Source organism: Pinus tabuliformis, chromosome 3_2 (assembly GCF_031772625.1).
Source record: "Pinus tabuliformis cultivar Carrire ecotype Pingquan chromosome 3_2, CPIR1, whole genome shotgun sequence".
Taxonomy (NCBI): domain Eukaryota; kingdom Viridiplantae; phylum Streptophyta; class Pinopsida; order Pinales; family Pinaceae; genus Pinus; species Pinus tabuliformis.
In genome coordinates this window covers 1,064,645,056-1,064,667,007 of record NC_142302.1, presented here as the reverse complement: position 1 = coordinate 1,064,667,007, position 21,952 = coordinate 1,064,645,056, and the positions used below count along the sequence as shown (strand labels likewise).

At 35.7% G+C, this 21,952-nt stretch overlaps 1 protein-coding gene across 1 annotated transcript; it reads left to right on the top strand.

Annotated features, from left to right (window-relative positions):
* Positions 1-924: 924 nt before the first annotated feature.
* On the top strand, positions 925-2,579 carry LOC149184299 (glucan endo-1,3-beta-glucosidase-like). Its single transcript, XM_089418887.1, has 2 exons — positions 925-1,154; positions 1,265-2,579. Exons 1-2 carry the CDS (start codon positions 1,079-1,081, stop codon positions 2,221-2,223), a joined length of 1,035 nt encoding a protein of 344 aa, XP_089275013.1. The 5' UTR covers positions 925-1,078; the 3' UTR covers positions 2,224-2,579.
* The last annotated feature ends 19,373 nt before the right edge of the window (positions 2,580-21,952 follow it).

The following is a 21,952-nucleotide window of genomic DNA, read 5'->3' as shown; positions in this document are numbered from 1 at the left end:
AGGGATTAGTTCCTGATTTTTAGGAATTAATTGTAACTACCGTGGTCCTATACATCGTTAAAAGAATGTATGTGATATGTTAATTCAATAAATGTATTCAAGGTTGCCAATTTCATTCAACTTTTCTCTTCCTTTCTTTCTGATAACGACCCTATCGAACATGGCACGATCCGTTAACACACATGGGATATAACCACTTGCGCAATCATATCAACTTTGTTCTATTGAGAAACAATCAGAAATCTCTCTAAACTCGGAAGCGAAGTGCGTTAGGGACATGATTAATACACGACCGGTGGCCATAACGAAAGCATAAAAATTAAATGATGTGAAGCCTTTAAATAGTAATGATCCCTCATGAGCATAACAGTAAAACTTCAGAAGTAAATGATAAAAACAGTAATGCTCAATCAATAAATAGTAATGCTCCCTCATGATGATAAGACTATAAATTTTAGAAGTAAATGATGAAAAGAGTATTGCTCCATCAATAATTAGATGTTGTATTCAATTGAAATCTGATATGAGATATACCACAGGCACAATGTCAAAGGTCGAGTCATATATTACGGCATATATTGGTCCTAACCTATCCATCGAAATTCAAGGCATAGATTGCGGCAATAGATAGAGCCAATCCTATATGTGGAAATTCATTAGTTGATGTTGAGCGCATAGAATATAGACACAAAAATGTTGCTATACACAAGTTAAGACTTGTGGCCGCGCAACTTCGTAGCTCCTGTTAAGCATTTAACTTATCTCGGACAAGTGGGCTTGAAAGTTGTAGATTGGCACTGTATTAACTCTATGCATTGGCGAGGATAATGAGTGCCCGTGGCTCTTGTTCTTTCACATATTTAGAGAAATATCAGAGAGTTTTCGATTGGTAGGAGACTACCGTGATCAACCAGTCAATGGTGGCAGGCTGCGACCCGTCCCACACGGCACGGTATCAAACACTGCACGGTAGGCATTGAATTGTGAATATTCAATGCCGGTGGATAGCAGTCGAGCTTCCTATAAATGAACGTCCTCGCGGGAGAGTTTCTCAAGTCTCTCATTTCCTGTGAGAAATATGGCAGCGTCTAACGAACAGATGAAGAGAATCCTGATTGGGTTTATTGCCTTCTTCTGTTGTTCAATCGTCACTGGTAAATTAGCATCAACAAATTATTTTTTACTTTTTGAAATGCAATTGTTATTCAAGGCTTAACATCGATTGGGTTGTATTAAACTGATTACTTTTCAATTGATTGTGCAGATGGTGATAAAATAGGAGTGAACTACGGCATGCTCGGAGACAATCTGCCACCTGCAGACCAGGTGGTAACTTTGCTGAACGGCCACAACATCGGGAAAATGAAGCTTTTCGATCCAGACGGTGGTGCATTGAATGCTTTTGCAAATTCTGGGATCGATGTAATCGTGGGAGTCAATAATAACGATTTGCAGGCCATCTCCTCCAGCCAGGACTCAGCAAATGGTTGGGTTAATGACAATATTGTCCCCTATTCTAGCACCAGTATCAAATATATTGCGGTGGGCAACGAGGTTTTGCCTAGCACGCAGTACGTATCGTATCTTGTTCCTGCCATGAACAACATTCAAACCGCGATCCAGAACGCCAATCTGCAGAACATCAAGGTCTCTACCCCGCATGCCTTCAATGTTATAGGCAACAGTTACCCGCCTTCACAGGGAGCATTCAGTGACGATGTGAAGGATACCATGAGCTCTATACTCAAATTTCTGTCAGCTAACGGGGCTCCGTTCATGGCCAATGTGTATCCATATTTCAGCTACGTCGGCGACACCAGCAACATTCATCTGGACTACGCTCTCTTTCAGCCCACGGCTACGGCGGTGACAGACGGAGTTCACAGCTACAACAACTTGTTCGATGCCATGGTGGATTCTATTTACTCCGCAATGGAAGCCTTGGGATATTCCAATGTCCCGCTTATTGTTACGGAAAGCGGATGGCCCTCTGCTGGCGCGGATGTGGCCACAACTGGGAATGCTCAGACTTATAACAATAATCTCATCCAACATGTTTTATCGAATGCAGGGACACCCAAGAGGCCGGGTACGAACATCGAGACCTATATCTTCGCTCTTTTCAACGAAGACCAGAAAACTGGGGACGAGATAGAGCGTCACTTCGGGCTCTTCAACGCTGATCAAAGTCCTGCCTACTCTGTCAACTTTTCTCCCAATTGAGCGCAACTGATCAATTCTCCCGAAAACAAGTCGAAGGCGAAAATCCTTAGTTATTTGTATGCAAAATGCAATGATATAAATCCATAGAGGATGATGCTACATAAATAAACATCCTCCTTGCTTCTTAAATAAAATGTGAATGGCAAAGTGCCGAAGCCGTCACAGAGTTAGATATCTTGTTTATTGGAGGACCGCACAGTATTAAACAAGTTGGATTGAGAAATTTTAATCTTTGAAAAGAAATGTTAGTCGAGCAAGATATGATAGATGGTGCTCAGGCAAACCACACAAAATAAATCCGTGAATGTCTTAATGAGATTTTATCATCATTTTCAATTCAAAGGTCAACTTTACAATTGTCTGTTTTAATCATTTGAATCCAGTTCAGATATGTGACGAACAATTTCAATAATTATTCTAATAATATAAATATATTTTAATTTCTAATAATAAATAACGTTATATTTATTATGATTTTATTAGATGATGATGGTTAATGTTGATTGACATTAACGTTAACCTACTTTAAAAACGGTCGGAAAATAGATAATGGATGATAAGAATAAAATCGAAGAATGAATGAAAAAATGATAGAAAAGCATTTCAAGATCATTATATATTACAAGGAAGGTTGGTTTTCTGGCAATTATTTTCAAACTGAGATGATAAGAATAGAATCGAAGAATGAATGAAAACATGATAGAAAAGCATTCAATATCATTATATATTAGAAAGAAGGTTGGTTTTCTGGCAATTATTTTCAAACTAAGATCTATTTTTTTGGCATCCGTCTAGTATAATACAAACTATGCCATCATAACTTATTTTACTAATCGACCAACGCTCTTATCACTATATTTACGGTAGAATTTATAAAAAAATAGTTTTTACTTTGGTATGGTTTATTTTCTTTATTTACATTAATCTAAACACAAAATAAATAAATAATTTTTATTTTTAAAAGCAAAATCCAAGACCTGTTTATACAATTTTTTAAATAAAAATGGATTAAAATAATACATTTTTTAAAAAAATATGGTTTATGTAATAATTATTTTTTGTTTTTTTAAGCAAAATCCAAGGTCTGTTTATACAATTTTTTAATAAAAATTGATTAAAATAATACATTTTAAAAAAATACAGTTTATGTAATAATCATGTAGCCTCGTGCGTTTTGAGATTGGTTTTCTTTCATTTTAATTTATTTATGAAAATAAATTAGAGGGATGGTGGGAATTTGACGTTTATATTATATTCTTAGCATATAATAGGTGACTTTAATGCTCAAACTTCAAACAACCAAGTTATTATTCTAAGCAATCATTCCAACCCTAATCCTTTTTAATGATTGCTCTCCTTTTAATAGGTGACTTTAATGCTTGAACTTCAAACAACCAAGCTATTATTCTAAGCAATCATTCCGACCCTAATCCTCTTTGGTTAGACAAAGACCCTACTCTGGCTAGTAGGTACAAAAGAAGCTCTGAAGACCTCGGGGAAAATTTCTTTGGGTCAGAGCTAGTCAAGCTATGTAGTGCTCAGACTCTATATATTCTTCACATATATTCTTCGCTGAAAGAGTTCTGAGGCTTAGTGAAAGAGTTAAACACATACTTGAAAGAGTTAAACACATACTTTATATATTCTTCACATATATTCTTCAGCAAAAGGGTTCTGAGGCTCGGTGAAAGAGTTAAAAACATACTCTATATATTCTTCGCATATATTCTTCGGTGAAAGAGTTAAACGCGTACTCTATATATACTTTGGTGAAAGAGTTCTGAGGCTCGGTGAAAAAGTTAAACACGTACTTTATATATTCTTCGCATACATTCATCGGTGAAAGAGTTCTGAGGCTCGGTGAAAGAGTTAAAAACGTACTCTATATGTTCTTCGATCTGTGGGCTGGGGTGGGCACGGGTGATTTGCAGTCAGGTTTTCTGATATCAGGTGCACACATTCCTTATCTTTTTCTTTTTCTAATACATATTTGCTCATATAATTTCAAGTATGAATATTTCACCACAGTTACCAAAGATTACGAAGGGTAGACCTAGCACAGTTACTCTACAAGGCCTTTATGAGTATATAGATTCTTTAGAGAAATGTAGAGAAGAAAGAGAAGCCAAGCTACAAAAAGAGTTAGAAGCCATGCTGGAAGATAAATTTGCATCTCTTGAAGACACGATCCAAAAACAAATAGAAACTAAAATAGAACTACTGGAGAATAAAATGGAGGCAATTGAGACTAGATTGTAGGTTATAGAAAAACAAAACCAAGATACTAACCAACCATCCCAGTAAGGAGATGCTAATACTTTAGAGTGTCTTAAAATGAAAGACATGATTAAAGAACTAGAAGAAAAAGTTAATGGCTACCTCACCCTAAATAATGTGGTAGATAAGTTAGATACCAAACCAATTAAAGATGAAATGAAAAAATTAATAGAATTAGACGATGAATGTAACAAAAGGGCCTTGAACCTTATAATCTTCAGTTTAAAAGAGGAAGTAGATGAGGATACTTTAGCCTTAGCCCAGACAAAATTACATAATAGATTACAAATTGAAACAATGTGTCTCACAAAAGCAACAAGGTTGGGGAAATTAACCGAGAATAAAGGAAGACTAATCCGCATAAAAGTGAGCTCCACCGATCATAAGTACAACATATTTAGTAAAACCTCAAGTCTAAAAGGAACTGGAATATTCATAAATGAAGTTCTCATTTGAGAAGATCAAGCAGAATTAAGAAAGGAGGTTCAAAAGGTAAAAGAAGCTAGAAAGGAAGGAAAACGGGCAATAATCAGAAATAGAAAAGCCTTTATTCGAGATAGAAACCAAAAAGATAGTAATCAATAGCAATTAAACATGCTCCGATCCTTTGTTGGAACTGTCGGGGCTTCCCATGGAACAAAGGCCCCAAGATAAGTTGGATTTCAAATGATGTTGATATTATTTTGCTTGTTGAAACTTGGGAGCACGAAGAATCTAAGGTCCCTAACATAGATGGCTTTACGCTATGGTCTACTTAGAACAATCAATCCTCCCGTAGAGGCATTGGGGGAATAGCTTGTTGCATTAATAAGAACATCTCCCCCCATGCTAGGATTTATAAAAACGACCGTCACAACCAATATAGTTGGATAGAAATTAGAGGCATTAATAATAAAAAGTCCTACATAGAAATATGTTATTTTCCCCCCATCAATTCTAACTTCTATAAGAAGAAGAATCTAGATAAAACTAACCCTTACAATGGTTTAGAGAATGATATTTCTAGCCTAAGGAATGATGGTAATATCCTTTTAATAGGTGACTTTAATGCTCGACCTTCAAACAACCAAGCTATTATTCTAAGCAATCATTCGAACGCTAATCCTCTTTGGTTAGACAAAGACCCTACTCTCGCTAGTAGGTACAAAAGAAGTTGTGAAGACCTCGGGGAAAATTTGTTTAGGTCGGAGCTAGTCAAGCTCTGTAGTGCTCAGGATCTCATAATTTGCAACGGTCTAAAGAAGTGGCCCAATTCCAGCAAGATGACCTGCGTCCATGGACATGGTAGCAGCGTGGTAGACTACGTTATTTCCGATCTCCCATTATACAATGAAATAATAAATTTTGACATCTTAAATGACCACGAACCTGACTCTGATCATAGGCCTTTACTTATAACTGTTAATTTTGTCATGCATAGAGTTCCCACATAATATAATACTTACGGCCAAAAGAACTTAATATTTGATAGAAATAAAAATGATCTCTTTCTAAATGAATTAAAAACTAAATTTCTTCCTTTATCTAGTATAGACAACATAGAAGACCTCTATCATAATTTTACTACAACCCTCTCATATTCTATTAAAAAATTCTCAATTGAAGTTTCAAATAATAAAAGAAATAGCAAAACCAATCCATGGTATGACAAAGATTGTAAAAGTGCGAGGAGAGCAATTAAGGAAGCTGTTGATGAATCTCTTAAAATGGACAAGATAAAAATATATAAAGCCCTAACTAAAAGGAAAAAGAGGCAGTACATTCGTCAAAGATAGGAGAATCTCTTACACCTCTCTAAGGTAGCTCCTAAGAAATTTTGGAGGTAGATTCTGACTAGGAAGACTAAAGATAATAATAAAATTGCTCTTCACGATTGGAATTCCTATCTTAAAAAGCTTTATGAATCTCCAAATGTCATGGATAATTTGGAAACCCTTCTTACAACGAAATAAGTTTTCTCTTTAGAAGACATTAAGTTTGGGGTTAATCACCTCGCTAATAGGAAAGCTAAGGACATTGAAGGTTACCAGGCGTATATCTTAAAAATTGGAGGTCCTGTCCTCATCCCCCACATCCACAAGCTTTTCAATCAAGCAGTCAAGCAAGGGTTCCCTAAACCTTGGACTGAGAGCTTCATTATCCCTATTTTTAAAAGTGGGGATACAAATAACCCCTCTAATTATCGAACAATTATGATTAGCCCTCTCTTAGCCAAGTTATATGGTAGTATTTTGGAAAACAAGTTAAGCAAATGGCTTGAAAGTGAAGGTAAGCGGGCTAAAGGCCAAGTAGGTTTCAGAAGGCATCACTCAACAATAGACCACCTCGTTACGCTTAGCATCATTGCGGAGGAATGTCGTGATGATAAATCCAATTTATTTTGTTGCTTTGTGGACTTTAGAAAGGCTTTTGATATGGTTCCTAGATACAACCTTTGGAATAGATTAGAAGAGATAAAGGTTCCTCTCAAGTTGAGAGTTGCCGCTATAAGGTTATACGAGAATGTAATTGCCAAGCTAAAGAGCAATGAGGGGTGTTCGAAAGATATTAAGTGTAACATCGGAGTTAAACAAGTTTTCCCCCTCTCCCCTACCCTATTTGGCATTTACATCGATAAGCTCGAAGGCTATTTAGAGGAAGCAAGATGTGATGGCACGATCTTAGCTAGGATAGTCGTCATCCTTCTTCTCTATGCTGACGATATTGTTATTTTGGAAAGGTGCACATCTGATCTTGATAAGCAACTCGGGCTTCTTAAGGATTTCTGCTCTACCATGGGTATGACTGTTAACACTGACAAAACAAAAGTTATGATTATCAAATCCAAGAAGGAAACTTACGCTAATTTTATCTATGACAATAATAACTTGGAGGAAGTGTATTCTTACAAGTACCTAGGAATTGATATTCATCACAAGCTCAACTGGAACCATAGCATTGAGAAAAGGATTAATGGGGGGTGGAAAGCTTATTTTGGTCTCGAAAATAATTGTAAAACAGCAAACCTTGTAATGTGGGATAAAAAGAAGTTCCTCTTCGAAACTTTAGTCACTCCTATTATCTTATATGGCTGTGAGGTTTGGGGTTGCAGCATCTCCAGAGAATCATGGAGAAAGATTAAGCGAATCCAGAAGCGTTTTATAACTTATAACCTGAAAATTAAAAGTAATAGACCCTATCTTATTCTCCTTATAGAAGCAGGTATTTCCCCTATTGAGAGCCTAGCTATGATTAGGTTTCTGTTGTACAAACACAAACTCAATAACATAGACGATCATAGACTTCCTAAGCTAGATTTAAATTCCAGCCAAAACCACCTAAGGCTCAATAGGGGTGGCATAAAGACACAAGGGCTTGGTTAAACTATTGGGAGATCAACGAGAATGGTGCATTGCAAAACATAAATGACATTAAAGATATTGTTACTTCTAAGTTCAAAGAAAAAATGTGGTGTGAGAAAGATTTAGCGGCTAAAAGAAAATTAAGTTATTATAAGAAGGCCATCAACCCCACCTTAGAAGATCAAAAGTATCTCTCTATTTTAACTAGCTCAAAGAAGAAAATTAATATAGCAAAGATTAGAGCGAATTCTCATGAGCTCCATAGTGAAACAGGTCGTTGGGCAATTCCTAAAACGCCATGGATGGAAAGGATCTGCCATATATGTGAGAATAGGAACATCGAGGATGAAAACCACTTCCTCTTAGAGTGTCTCGCGCACAACCACATTAGATCTTAGTTTCACAATCTTTGTTACAATACTGACCTTCCTAGCCTTTTACAATGTCAAAATTATAGTGAGCTCAGGAGGCTTCTCTCCAAGCTTTTTGAGCATAGGAATAAAATCTTAAATCAAAATAAATAATTTGTTTCTTTAGGTCCGATAGACCAATGTTTGGTCTTAGCGGACGTTAACCATCATCATCATCATCATCATCATCATCATTAAGGGGATATTCATAATAGTTTATATGGACAAAGGATTCATATTGAGTTTAGAAATAGGTATAATTTTTATTTTATTTTTTTAATTTTAATTTAAATATATTTAATGTTTTTATTATTTAGTTAAATTAGAATTAATGGTTATATGTGTTACAAGTTGTTAATGGTTGTGAATTTTTAGGTTATCAATTTTTAGTTCATTAGATCCACTTTTATCAAATTTAGTTCGCGTTCTATTCTATGTGACTATTATTAGATCAATAAAAATATAGTGAGAGTTGTGTTTGGTGTGTAACCGTATTTGATCTCTCATTTTTTTAGCTAGTATCCAAATATGTTTAGCCCTTATTCTCTCAAGAGAATTGTTATGATGATGAGAATTCAACAAGTTTAAATTTGTGTACATAGTGTAGCATGTGAGTGTTTATTTTCTATATGAGTGATTGTTGGAGTATTAAATTTGATAGTTTTGTTGTGTGTGATTGTGAGGAGGATTTAAAGTACAAAATCAGTGTCCAAAAGTATTGTACATGTGCGGCTCAAATTTTTTTGATAGTCATTGTTAAAGGAATGTAGTTGTCCGAGTATTGAAGAAATTCCATTAGATTTTTGGATTTATGAATTGTTAGCTTCTGAAATTTGAAATACCCAATCGAAATTCATTGTTTGTATCTATTTAAATATCGAGGACAAGACCCTAAATCAAATTTGTTAGGGGTATTTGTAGCAAAATTGTGGAAAAGCGCTACATCCAGATTTGAACTTGAGACCTTCAAGATGATCCACATGCTATTTTACTAGGGGAGAGAGGTGAACTTGTTATTCAATGGCTAGAGGACTCAATCATGTCTTGGTTAATTTCTTACCCTTGCTGCTGTAATTATTTTTTCTTTTTCTTTTTTTCATTTCATTAGTATATTGTTACTAATCTCTAGTCTTGTTTTAAGGTGGTATTGAGTAGTAAAATTTCCTTGGGCCTCACTGTTCCTATGACTAGAAGAAACCCTAGAGACTTGGATTTAGGGTCATGTAATCAACCTTTTTTTTTGTCTGAATGCAGGGCTATGATATTTTATCATGTTGCAAGTGTGGTATTTCTTCCTTAGAAGCCATGGGGAAGTCAAAGAAGAAAAAATTGAAAGTTTGTGTGAGTGTTCGTGAACTTCATGATCAATGTATATTCTCGTTTTCTTTGAAAGCTTTCAATTGTAGATAATTATGTGGTGTGGGTTTGACATTTATTGAGTGGTGGGAAAAATTCACTCTTTTATTTTTTATTTGTAATGAATTATGAAGAACCAAAATTCTAGAATATAGTAACATAATTCAAATTGGTGGTTTTTGTTGCATACGGTGATACAAGAACACCATTGATTTGATTATGTTTACAATATGTTATATGTTGGTGGCATCGTGTGGAGTAAGAAATGTCAGTGTACAAGTTATTTTGTTTGTGTGTTTAAGAGGTCATATTGTACGATTGACTTCTGAATACATTGAATATCTAGACTGCCTTCCTAGATAACTAGTGAATATGGTAGAAGACCATGTATTCAACAGGTGGATGTATGTCCATTGGTTGAATCAATTACTTGACTATTTTTCTTGTAGAAGCCCTAACGAGCTGAGTGTGTCAATATTGTTAATTTTACAAGTATGACAATGATGGTTAGAAGTGGTTTTATCCTAAATGGGTCAAGTGGTAATCTCGAGGTTGTGGTGGAGAAAGAGCATAGTGTGTGAGATGCCAGAGTGGGTGAAAGAGTTATGATGACTAGGTTAGATAAAAAACAATATTTAATTTTAGTAATGTAATTTGTGATTTTTAATATGTGTGATGTAAGAATTAAGGGAGAGACTTAGACTTAATGCTTATAGGTGTTGTACAAGGTGTTAATTATTGTAAGTTTCACTAGCTATTTTTAATTAATGAGATTCACCTATATCAAATCTTGTTGGTGATCTATTTCTATATATGTAAACATTGTCAATTTAATAAAAATATATAGTGAGATTTGTGTTTGGTGTGTAACTATGTTTTTTATTTCGTTTTTTAAGTGTTAGTTCATGAACTTAGCCATTATAACCTCTTCCCTTTTAACTGAGATGCATCCAAATCCAAAACCCAACATTAGAGAAACCCCCATGCCACCTGTGCCCAAGGAGGACACACTCCAATTGATTTTTGGCCCAAAAGGCTCAGCAAGAAGGCCTGGAGTAGTGATTATGATGTCGATGTACACAAATCCATATGTCACGTTAGAAATGGACTAAGTGTTCAAACAATTATTTGATCTTGTTATAACCTTCTTTCAAGATTTTGTAGGAAATGGGTATTAAAGCACGTTTTTAGGAACACGAGGGGTTGTGGCATCAGAGTACACAAATTCATCCGTTAATTTGATGTGGAAGAAGTGTTTGGTTGGTCCTTTGAGCATGTTTTGAACTTCCTTGAGCCATGCGAGAGACAAGTATTAGAAGAGCACAATACTCTGCCCTTTCCTTTTAGCTTGCACTAATAGAGTCAATATTGAATTGGAGATGAAAGAGAAGAGGACCCTAGAGGACTAACTAGGTCATAACTAGCTTCAATGTGGGGTTAATGGTTTCCATGGCTTATAATCCCATGGATGTTATGAACACCTGTCTTATGTTAAGTCTACTATTTCAGTGTTTCATTTTATTTTGATGGTCCAACTGTTCAATTTATATTTTCCATTTCGACTCATATATTCTCATTTTTATTTGTGTAGATGGTTCCAACCTTACTTTTACCTTTTACCATATTTAAGCTTTTACATGTGTTTGTATTGTAATATTTTAACTTCACTCTCTATAAGAGTTTCCCACATTTTGATGCCTTTTTAAAAATACATCACACCTTTTTCGTGCTCAACTATCCTACCATAAATTGAATTCTCAACTATCTTCCCATAAATTCAAGTGCATTAAGATTTGGTTTTTTACAGGAATGAAAACTTTTTTTGAAACTATCGTAACCATATCATAGATGTATAAACTTATTACATGTATTGTAGTTTGAGACTTACCATAATTTCGAGGACCCAAACTATCCTTTTATAATACAAATTTTCTCTTTAATAAAAATAACATTTTAAAATTTTGTAATTTTTATAAATTTTGTATTTTTATAAATTTTATTACGTCCTCTCTTAAACCTGTAGTTGCAATGTGTTTCGTCCCATACAATGGAGTAATTAGGTAGTTATTTTCATGGGCCCATACCAATTCACAAGAGAAAATTTTATTTGATTTAGAGTTTAATAAAATAAGTAGGATTTATACATGTTTACAATTTTGCATTTAATAAAATATTTCGGATAGTAAAATAAAATGGGATACAGAGTTGCAGTTTTCAATTAAAAACTTAAATTTGCAAAGTTGACTGAAACCATGAAGAAGGTTTAATATGTAGTCCAACAGTGATTAACCTTTCCTTTAATTAAAAACTTAAATTTATAAAGGTGAAAGAAACTCTTAGAAAAAATAGAGAGAGGGAGAGAAAGATTGTTCACACAACACACTGTATTCATTGATCACATCAAAAATTTACATATATGAGAATTACATCACCAATTTCTAAAAGATAAAATCTGAAGAAGGTGGATTTATGACTCATAGCAACTCACACACATAGGGTAATAAGTTTTCTAGAATCACACCTAGAGACTCACAAAGTCAACTCACTACAACTTGGAAGTCATGGATGCATTACTTCCAATACCCTCCCTTAATGCTTACATGAAAAAACTAGAAAGCAGACATTACAAAAATGAATAAATATCTATCAAATTTTTCTGGTATGGTCATAACTAGCACTCATATCCACTCTGAAATCTCTCGTTTGAGCTTCCCACTTGATCAATTTTATACTTAGCTGCTTTAGACCATTATTGACGTGCTTTGCAGAATTGACGCTTCTCAACCTCTCAGAGCGCAATAGGTCAGTCTCGATACTGAACCATCCTATAGAACTGTCACTAGCTGTAGAATCCACGACCTTCCGCAACCTTCATCAATTATCTAAGATAAGATTCTGGATACAAAATGTCTTCAACAGACACTCCGAGAGCATGACGAGTTACACCAGCTTGACCTTATTAAGAACTACTTGTAACCAATACTCCCAGAGCATGACATGTCACATTAGTCTATTAAATAATTAAATGGTCTGTTCTTTTGTAGTTCTACTTCACATGATTCTTGCAAATATAATATAGCTATCCCTTAAAACAACACTATATTTTTTCTAAATAATATAACTAAGCCACCCTCATGAAAACATATCTTAAATTCGAAATGATATTTCTCCATAGAAATAGCCCAAATAGCCCTAAGAATGAAGCTTTAGAACTACTTTGCCCCCTAATACACAAAGAATATTTCAGCCTCACATTCCATTCCACATTCCACTGTGATCCACGCAAAACATAATCTTCTCAAATAAGGAAATGATTTGAATGTTGAATCTACACTGGCACAATTTCTTTGACATATGAATAAAAGAAACACCATAAAAAGTTTCCAAGAGAGGATTCCAATCATGTTTTCACTGCTCTAAATCTCGTGCACTTTACAACTTGCCGCAAGTGCACACCAGACCGACAATAGCGGCAACTATGGTCAAACACTGCTCCAAACAAGCTCACACAATGTGCAATCAATTCGGCAAACCAACTCATCAACGTTTAACATATTTTTTTGGTTTTGAAATCATGTAGATAAACTTCTCTTCAATTCTGTGTAATTTGTTGCCCAATTACTGCTACGTCCTACATGGATTTCAAATATCGTGTTGATACAGTAGGCAGATTCAGTAAAAAACACTTGCAGTGCTACAATTCATAATGTGATAACAAGCAATCCTCTGCAACTTGCCATGGATGACATTCACAAGAAAAGGGAGATTCACAGATGGAATTTTCATAACTGTGGCAACAAGGAGACCCTGTCAATGCTGCCAATGAATCAAATTAAATGTTTCAATTCTCCAACAGATCAAATGGTCCCATTGTGAGGCTTAATGGATCTATGTACAACAAATCCGAAATTTCCTATGCCTATTCACACGGATCCACGATCCACAATCGTGGCAATGCGGCAACCCTCTTCCTTTCAAAAACATGACGCACGTCATCTTTTACCCCACTCCCTGTGCCACATGCAATGAGGGCCCAGGACATCTCCTCCTCTTTGTAGACTAGGTCAAAATGTGGAAATTGGACCTTGGATCTCTTAGTTTACACAACTTTATATTACTTTAATCACCAATTAAATTGATGAAGAACATTTATAGATATAATTAATTTAATTTTAAATTTGTTTTATAAAAATAAAACTAGAAATAATAATTAAAAAAAATATTTATCCGTACTACAACATATTTATTTAATGTTACATAATGATTTATCTATTTATTTTACAACCAAAAAACTTTAATAAGAGAAAAAAGATTAAATGTAGCCCCTAGGGTTAGTTTAGTTGGTCGAGTTCCCAACACTTTTAATAGGTCAAAGGATTAATTCTCTTAACACTCTACACTTCTCATAGGTAAGAGGTTTAATTCTATTAACACTCTAGGTCTAGTAAAATATTTCGTAGAAGTAGCAATCGCCAATCTTAAGAAAATATATTAAGATTACTTATGAAGGGTTCAATGTAGTCATGTATGAATTGCTAAATAGGGAATAAAATAGAGTGTGTTTGGAGAATGTGGGAAGGAATTAGTTGATTAGGAAAAAAACGATCTTAAAGATGAATTGAAGAGAGATGCCTAGATTGAGAGAGAAAGCTAATTTGATTCCAAAATAGAAAACATAAACATTAACTTGATTGTCAGTAATTATGTTAAAATTCCAAATGTAAATGTTTACAATATTTACTCCAAACTGATAAAAACAATAAATCTTCTTATTAAATTAATATTTATAATTTCTATTTCTTATAAAAAATTAAATGTTCAATTTTTTTATTTAATCATTTTTTATTACATAAAATAATAAATCTATCTCTTTATATCTATATATGGGGTTGGTTAATATAATTTTTTCATCAATATTTATCAATGAATTAACCATCTTTCATATTTTTTAAATATTTTTTTAATAGTGACTATATGTCCAAAAATCATTTTTAATTTTTAAGTTATTTATATATAAACATGGTAAAACCATACAATTTAAAAATATAACTCTCCTTAATATAGATTTTTAATTTTGTATTTCTTCCTAATAGAGATTTGATAACTAAAATGCCTATAAAAAATAAAGCAAGAATGTCAAAATATGCTTCTTGGAAGACCATCATTTCTGGTGAATCTTATAAGAATTTATTGCCTCAGGTTAAAAAACCAAACCTGATTTGATCATGGTATTGTTATAATTTTTTAAAATAACTTATTACATAACATAATGGTGAAAAAAAAAAAATAAGTATCCATAATTTCCATTTTATGAAATATAATATAAAACTAAATATATAATTATGATTACTATGTTATGTTAAACCAATTCGCATATTTTTAATCGAAAATCGGAAAACCACTCTTCTAATCACGATTTCCTTTATATTATGGCAACGCTTCATAATTTTCTTTATGTTATTTATAGCAAAGCCTTTAAACTAAACAAAGACATTTATAAAACAGTGTAAATATTGAAATAAAAATGGAAAAGAAATTAAAAACATCATTATCAAAACAGGAGTTTAATGAGGATTTACATTACCAATGTGCAAGTAACAAAAAATGCAAGAGAGCATATTACTCTTCACTTTGGAGGCAATCTATTAGTAGATAATTTCCAACTTATATCTAATATTTAGACTTTTTAAACAATAAGTTTAAATAATTTGGAAACTTGAATTTTAATATCGATATTTATAAATAACGACATTATGATTTATAAATTTATATATACATTTAAAACAATTTAAACCACACAAATAAAATTTTTGACCAAACTTAAACCAGAAATCCTCTCACAACATCTAGGGCAAGTTGGATACTCTGCTGTGTGGAACCGGCTGAACACTACGATTTTTGACTCGTTGATCATGGTACCTTCGAGAGAGTGTATAAAGTTCCAATCAGCTACAGCTTTCAAGCGCTAACCTGTCCGTGACAGCTTAAATGCTGAACACGAGCTACTAAATTACGCGGCTACGAATATTTGTTGGTCTATATTCTTACATTTTTTATGCGTTCAACATCAACCAATGAATTTCCATAGATAAATGCAGAACATGAGCTACGAAACTACGCGACGACCAATATTTGTTTGTATATATTCTTCCATTTTCTATGCGTTCAACATCAACCAATGAATTTCCATAAATAGGGTTGGCTCAAGCTATGCCTTTAATTTCCAGATATAGAGTTAGGCTCAATCTATGCAACGAAAATTCTCTCGACTTTGACACTATGACTATGTTATATTTTTATTATAACAACTTCTTATTGTTATTGGATTTCTTTAAATACTTCTAACTTGTAATGGTTGATGGAGCAATTTTTTTTGGTCAAATAAGAGTGGAGCCTTCAATTAACCTAAAAACATGATTACATATGGTACACGTCTTTACAAGTGTAAAAACCAACAAAAGACAGACTCGTTGATGAAAACAAACATCAGGGTCAACAATACCCCACACATCACACAACAAAACAAATTTACCCTCTTTTATCGGAAGGCTAATTACAAATAAATCCCTGCCATTGGTCTCGTTCTTGATCCAACGGTTGACACAACATCACTTCGGAAACTTGCACACCCCTTAACCACTTTTTGGACTTGATATAGTCAATGAACCATTGGTCTATAAAATTTTGGGTCCACTATTACCCTTAACCTTCCTCCACTTTGAAACCCGATATCCAATCAAAAAGCATCGTGTTGGAAACTTGTGCACCATTTAACTGCATTCCGGACCCAAAATAGACAATGAACCTTTGGTCTATAAAAGTTCGGGTCCGATCTAAGCCCTTACCTCCCTCCAGTTTGAAACCCGATATCTAAACAAAAATCAACGCGCCGGAAACTTCTACACCACTTCACCACTTTCTGGACCCGATAAAGAAAATGAACCTTTGGTCTATAATTTTCGGGTACACTCTTAGACTTAAGCTGCCTCCACTTTAAAACTTGATATCCATTCAATGATCGGGGGAGTTTAAAACCTACAGTCTGTGGCTATTCAACTAGCACGCGGGCTACAAGTAGCTGAACCCCCGTAAAGGCAAGTGACATCAACGCAAAGAGATAAGATCGATGGTCAGGATTAAATGCAGCGCTTTAATCAGGTTCAAGGACTTCTGCCCTCTCCTATTCCCGCTACTTCCACTTATCTTTTCCACCAATTATATTCATTGATCTTCCATAATCTAATGACTCATGTGCATAATTATCCCACCTCTTCGTCCTTCTCTTCACTTCATGTTTATGTTGTTCCTTCATCTTACCTCTTCATCCTTCTCTTCACTTCGGGTTTATGTCATTCCTTCATCTCCCATTGGTCTTCCTCCTGCTCATTCTTCATTGGTTTGGAGATTCACCATGTCTTTGTCTGCCTGTCGTTGACAATCATCACACAATTTACCAGAAGGTATAGACTCCCAGCCATACCAAATATAGCTTTCCTTACATAGCACCCCTTCATTTTCCAAACAATCAGCTATAACTTCCAATCTGTTATAGTTGATAAAGTTCCAATCAGCTACAACTTTCAAGCCCTAACTTGTCCATAACCGCTTAAATGCTGAACACGAGCTACTAAATTACGCAGCTACGAATATTTGTTGGTCTATATTCTTACATTTTTTATGCGTTCAACATCAACCAATGAATTTCCATAGATAAATTCAGAACACGAGCTACGAAATTACGCGACGACCAATATTTGTTTGTCTATATTCTTCCATTTCCTATGCGTTCAACATCAACTAATGAATTTCCATAAATAGGGTTGGCTCAAGCTATGCCCTTAATTTCCAGATATAGAGTTAGGCTCAATCTATGCCACAACAATTCTCTCGACTTTGACACTGTGACTATGTTATATTTCTATTATAACAACTTCTCACTGTTATTGGTTTTCCTTAAATACTTCTAACTTGTAATGGTTGAGGGAGCATTTTCTTTTTTTTGGTCAAATAAGAGTGGAGCTTTCAATTAACCGAAAAACATGATTACATATGGTACATGTCTTTACAAGTATAAAGACCAGTAAAAGACAGACTTGTCGATGAAAACAAACAACAGGGTCAACAATACCCTAAACATCACACAACAAAACAAATTTACCCTCTTTTACCGAAAGACTAACTACGAATAAATCCCCACCGTCGGTTTGGTTCTTGATCTCGCGGTTGACACAATATCACTTTAGAAACTTGCGCACCCCTTAGCCGCTTTCCGGACTCGATATAGTCAATGAACCATTGGTCTATAAAAGTTCATGCCCGCTCTTACCCTTAACCTTCCTCCACTTTGAAACTCGATATCCAATCAAAAAGCATCGTGTTGGAAACTTGTGGACCATTTAACTGCATTCCGGCCCCAAAATAGATAATGAACCTTTGGTCTATAAAAGTTCGGGTTCGATCTAAGCCCTTACCTCCCTCTAGTTTGAAACCCGATATCCAATCAAAAAGAAACGCGCCGGAAACGTGTGCATCACTTCACCACTTTCTGGACTCGATAAAGAAAATGAACCTTTGGTCTATAATTTTCGGGTCGGCTCTTAGACTTAACCTGCCTCCACTTTAAAACCTGATATCCATTCGATGATCAGGGGCGTTTAAAACCTACAGTCTGTGGCTATTCAACTAGCACGTGGGCTACAAGTAGCTGAACCCCCGTAAAGGCAAGTGACATCAACGCAAAGAGATAAGATCGACGGTTAGGATTAAATGCAACACTTCAATCAGGTTCAAGGACTTCTGCCCTCTCCTATTCCCGCTACTTCCACTTATCTTTTCCACCAATTATGTTCGTTGATCTTCCATAATCTAACGACTCATGTGCATAATTACCCCACCTCTTCGTCCTTCTCTTCACTTCGTGTTTATGTTGTTCCTTCATCTTACCTCTTCATCCTTCTCTTCACTTCGGGTTTATGTCATTCCTTCATCTCCCACTGGTCTTCCTCCTGCTCATTCTTCATTGGTTTGGAGATTCACCATGTCTTTGTCTGCCTGTCGTTGACAATCATCACGCAATTTACTAGAGGGTATAGACTCCCAGTCATACCAAATATAGCTTTCCTTACATAACACCCCTTCATTTTCGAGACAATCAGCTAACATATTGGCTTTCCTTCTCACATGAACAAAGTTGATTGTTCTTAGGGTTTGCAAGTGGGAATGAATACGTTGAAAGACCTGTGAGCGCCTCCAATGTCTTGACACTTTTCCATGTGACATTCTATTACACATTTTCTTGGCCACATTAATGACCAGTTCAGAGTCAGCTTCAATCATGGCATTGTGTAAATTTTCCTCCATCAGGATTTCCAGGCACTGCTCTAAGGCCATAAGCTCCGCCATGTTATTTGTGGCAGTCCCCAAATGACTATGGAATATATTCTTTATGCACCCATGCTCACCTCTTATGACATCGCCATAGCTAGCGATCCCTGGGTTGCACTTAGAGGCCCCGTCTATATTGATTTTCAAAAGACCAAGAGGAGGAGGTTGCCAGATATCTTTACCAGCAGTTGTTTTTCTCAAACCCTTGCCAATACCTTGGGGAACTAGAGAATGGAGACCCAACTGCATCAGTATGGGAGCATCCTGGGGTGAAGGGAGGTCCTCAGGAAATTTTCATATAAGGGCTCCTACTGTATCTTTAAGCTGTCATAAAATTTGGGCAATGATACTCTGAGTTGAGCCTATTTTGTTTTTGAAAATCCTGTTGTTGGTTCTTTCCATACATCCCAGATAATAAAGCCCGGAACGAGAGTCCAAGCCTTGTTAATGATTTCATTACCTGAGAAGTCTTTCCTCCAATTATTAAAAGTGCTTGTGATGATGAGTCTATCCCTGTCTGTTTGTCTAAAGACTAAGGTCACCCAATCCCACTTGGTAGAGGTGAATGGGCAAAGTTTTAGTAAATGCTCCATCGTCTCCTCCTGTAAGCTACATAGATGCCATTAGATGGGCCAATAAATGCCCTTTTCAGAAGATTCTCCCATGTGAGAATTTTCTTTTGGTGAACGAACCACATAAACAATTTTATTTTCATCCATTGCGGGTTCTTCCAAAGGTCATTCCAAACCTGATCAAGGTTTGGATAATCAAAACCTAGGGCCATGAGTTTAGCTTCTTTGAGGTTAAAAGTGCCTTCGGTGTTTCAACCCCATCTCAGTTGGTCAGACGAGGAAGACACCAAAATCTTCCTCTGCTCCAAGTCAAGAGAAAGGGAATCTTCCTGGGCCTTCAAAGGACTCTCTTCACAGTAACCAATATTCTTCCACATTCTCCATTTACCATTGTCCCTTACCTAATCCTAGAAGTCACTTACCATAAGTAAACCTTTTTTATCAGTGTCATTTTTTAGAGCGATTAATTCTTCTCTAAACAAATTTGGTTCCTGCTGCCAGTTATCCTCCCAAAATTGTGCAAGGTCCCCATCTTGGATATCCCAGAAACTATGCTGCTGGACAATGGCTCTATTTTCCCAAGCAAGGTTCCAAATGTAGGATCCCTTGATAAGTTATGAAATTCTGATATGATCCCTCTCCTACCGATTATTTGCATATTTCTGCTTCCAAAACTTAGCCCAAGGGGTAGCCGATTCCTTGAGCCACCTCCACCAGAGTTTGGCTCCTGATACTCTGTTGAGGATTTCAGGATCATGAAGCTGCAACCTGCCATGGGCCTTAGGTTTGTAGAGCTTGTCCCAAGCTACCAAAGCCCACTTCCTTTTCTCTTCCCCTTTGCCCCAAAGAAAATCTCTTTGAATATTCTTGATCTATTGCATAACTCCTTTAGGAGTAGGAAGAGCTGACAACATGAAAATGGGTATAGCCTGCAGGACAACCTTTGTAAGCACAAGACTTCCTGCCAAATTCAAAGACCTATAAGTCCATTTCCTGATCTTGTCCTAAAGTTTGTTAATTACCGTCTCCCACACTCCCTTGCTCATAGGTTTGTCTGTAAGAGGCATTCCAAGGTACTTAGAAGGTAACTGATCCCTTTGAAACCCTAGAATTCTAGAGAGGTTTCTATGAATAGCAATTTCAGCGTTAAAAAAGAAACTTTTGATTTGTCAAAGCTTACCTTTGTTCTAGTGGCCATAGCAAATTCGTTCAAGATTTGTTTAAAAGCTTTTGCTTCATTGACCATGGGAATTCCCTGCAACAGAGTATCATCCACAAATTGTTGGTGAGTTGAAGCAGCTTCATCTATGGTAAGTTTCAGCTCTTGGATTCTTCCTTCAACACTTGCACTTTTTATCACTCTGCCTAGCCCTTCCATCATGAGCACACAAAGGAGGGGGGAGAGTGGATCTCCTTGTCTGAGTCCCCTAGAAGGCAGAGAGGTTCTTGAGGGCGAGCCATTAAGCAGGACATAAAAACTACATGTGGATAACAGGGCCATAACCCATCTAATCCAGTTGTGGTCGAAACCATAAGCTCTAAGCTCTACCTTGATATAAGACCAACTTAGCTTGTCATAAGCTTTCGCTAGGTCAAGCTGTCTGATCATGCCAAATTGCTTATTGCTCTTAAGAGAGTGTACCACATAATGAGCTTGTATGATGTTATTGAGAATCTGTCTTCCTTCCACATAACCAGTTTGCTCCTCTGAGATAAGAGCTGGAAGAAGGGTCTTGAGTCTATTAGCAATCACTTTGGAAATAATCTTGTACACCACATTACATAAAGCTATGGGTTTGAATCTGTTCGGTGTCATAGCTTTTTCCTGCTTTGGAATCAAAGCTATGAAAGAGGCATTGAGAGCCTTCAAAACCATTCTGGATCTTCTGGAGTCTTCCACTACATCAAGGATGTCTTGTTTGACTGTTTTCCAGCATGCTTTGAAGAAGTCCACATTGAATCCATCCGAGCCAGGAGCTTTCCCATTTTGCATCTCATTGATAACTTCACTGACCTCATCTTCAGACACTGGCTTGTTAAGATTTTGATTGTCTTCCCTTGTTACAAGCTTGGGAATATACTTTGTGAAATTGTTAATGAACCGTGACCTATCTAAGAGAGGCTCCTTTGCAATGCTAAGGAAGTGTTGTACTAGGACATATTCCATTTCTTTGTGGGAGACAAGCTCTTTCCCTTGAAAATATCTGAGTTTTGAAATTTTGTTATGTGCCCTGTGATCCAAAGTTGATTTATGAAAAAACTTTATGTTTTTTCCCCTTCTCTAATCCACTACACTCTCGATTTCTGCCTCCATAATATTTCCTCTTGGATGCACCTATCTTCCCATTCCTTCTGAAGGGAATCAACTTGAGTTTTCCTTTCCACTGTA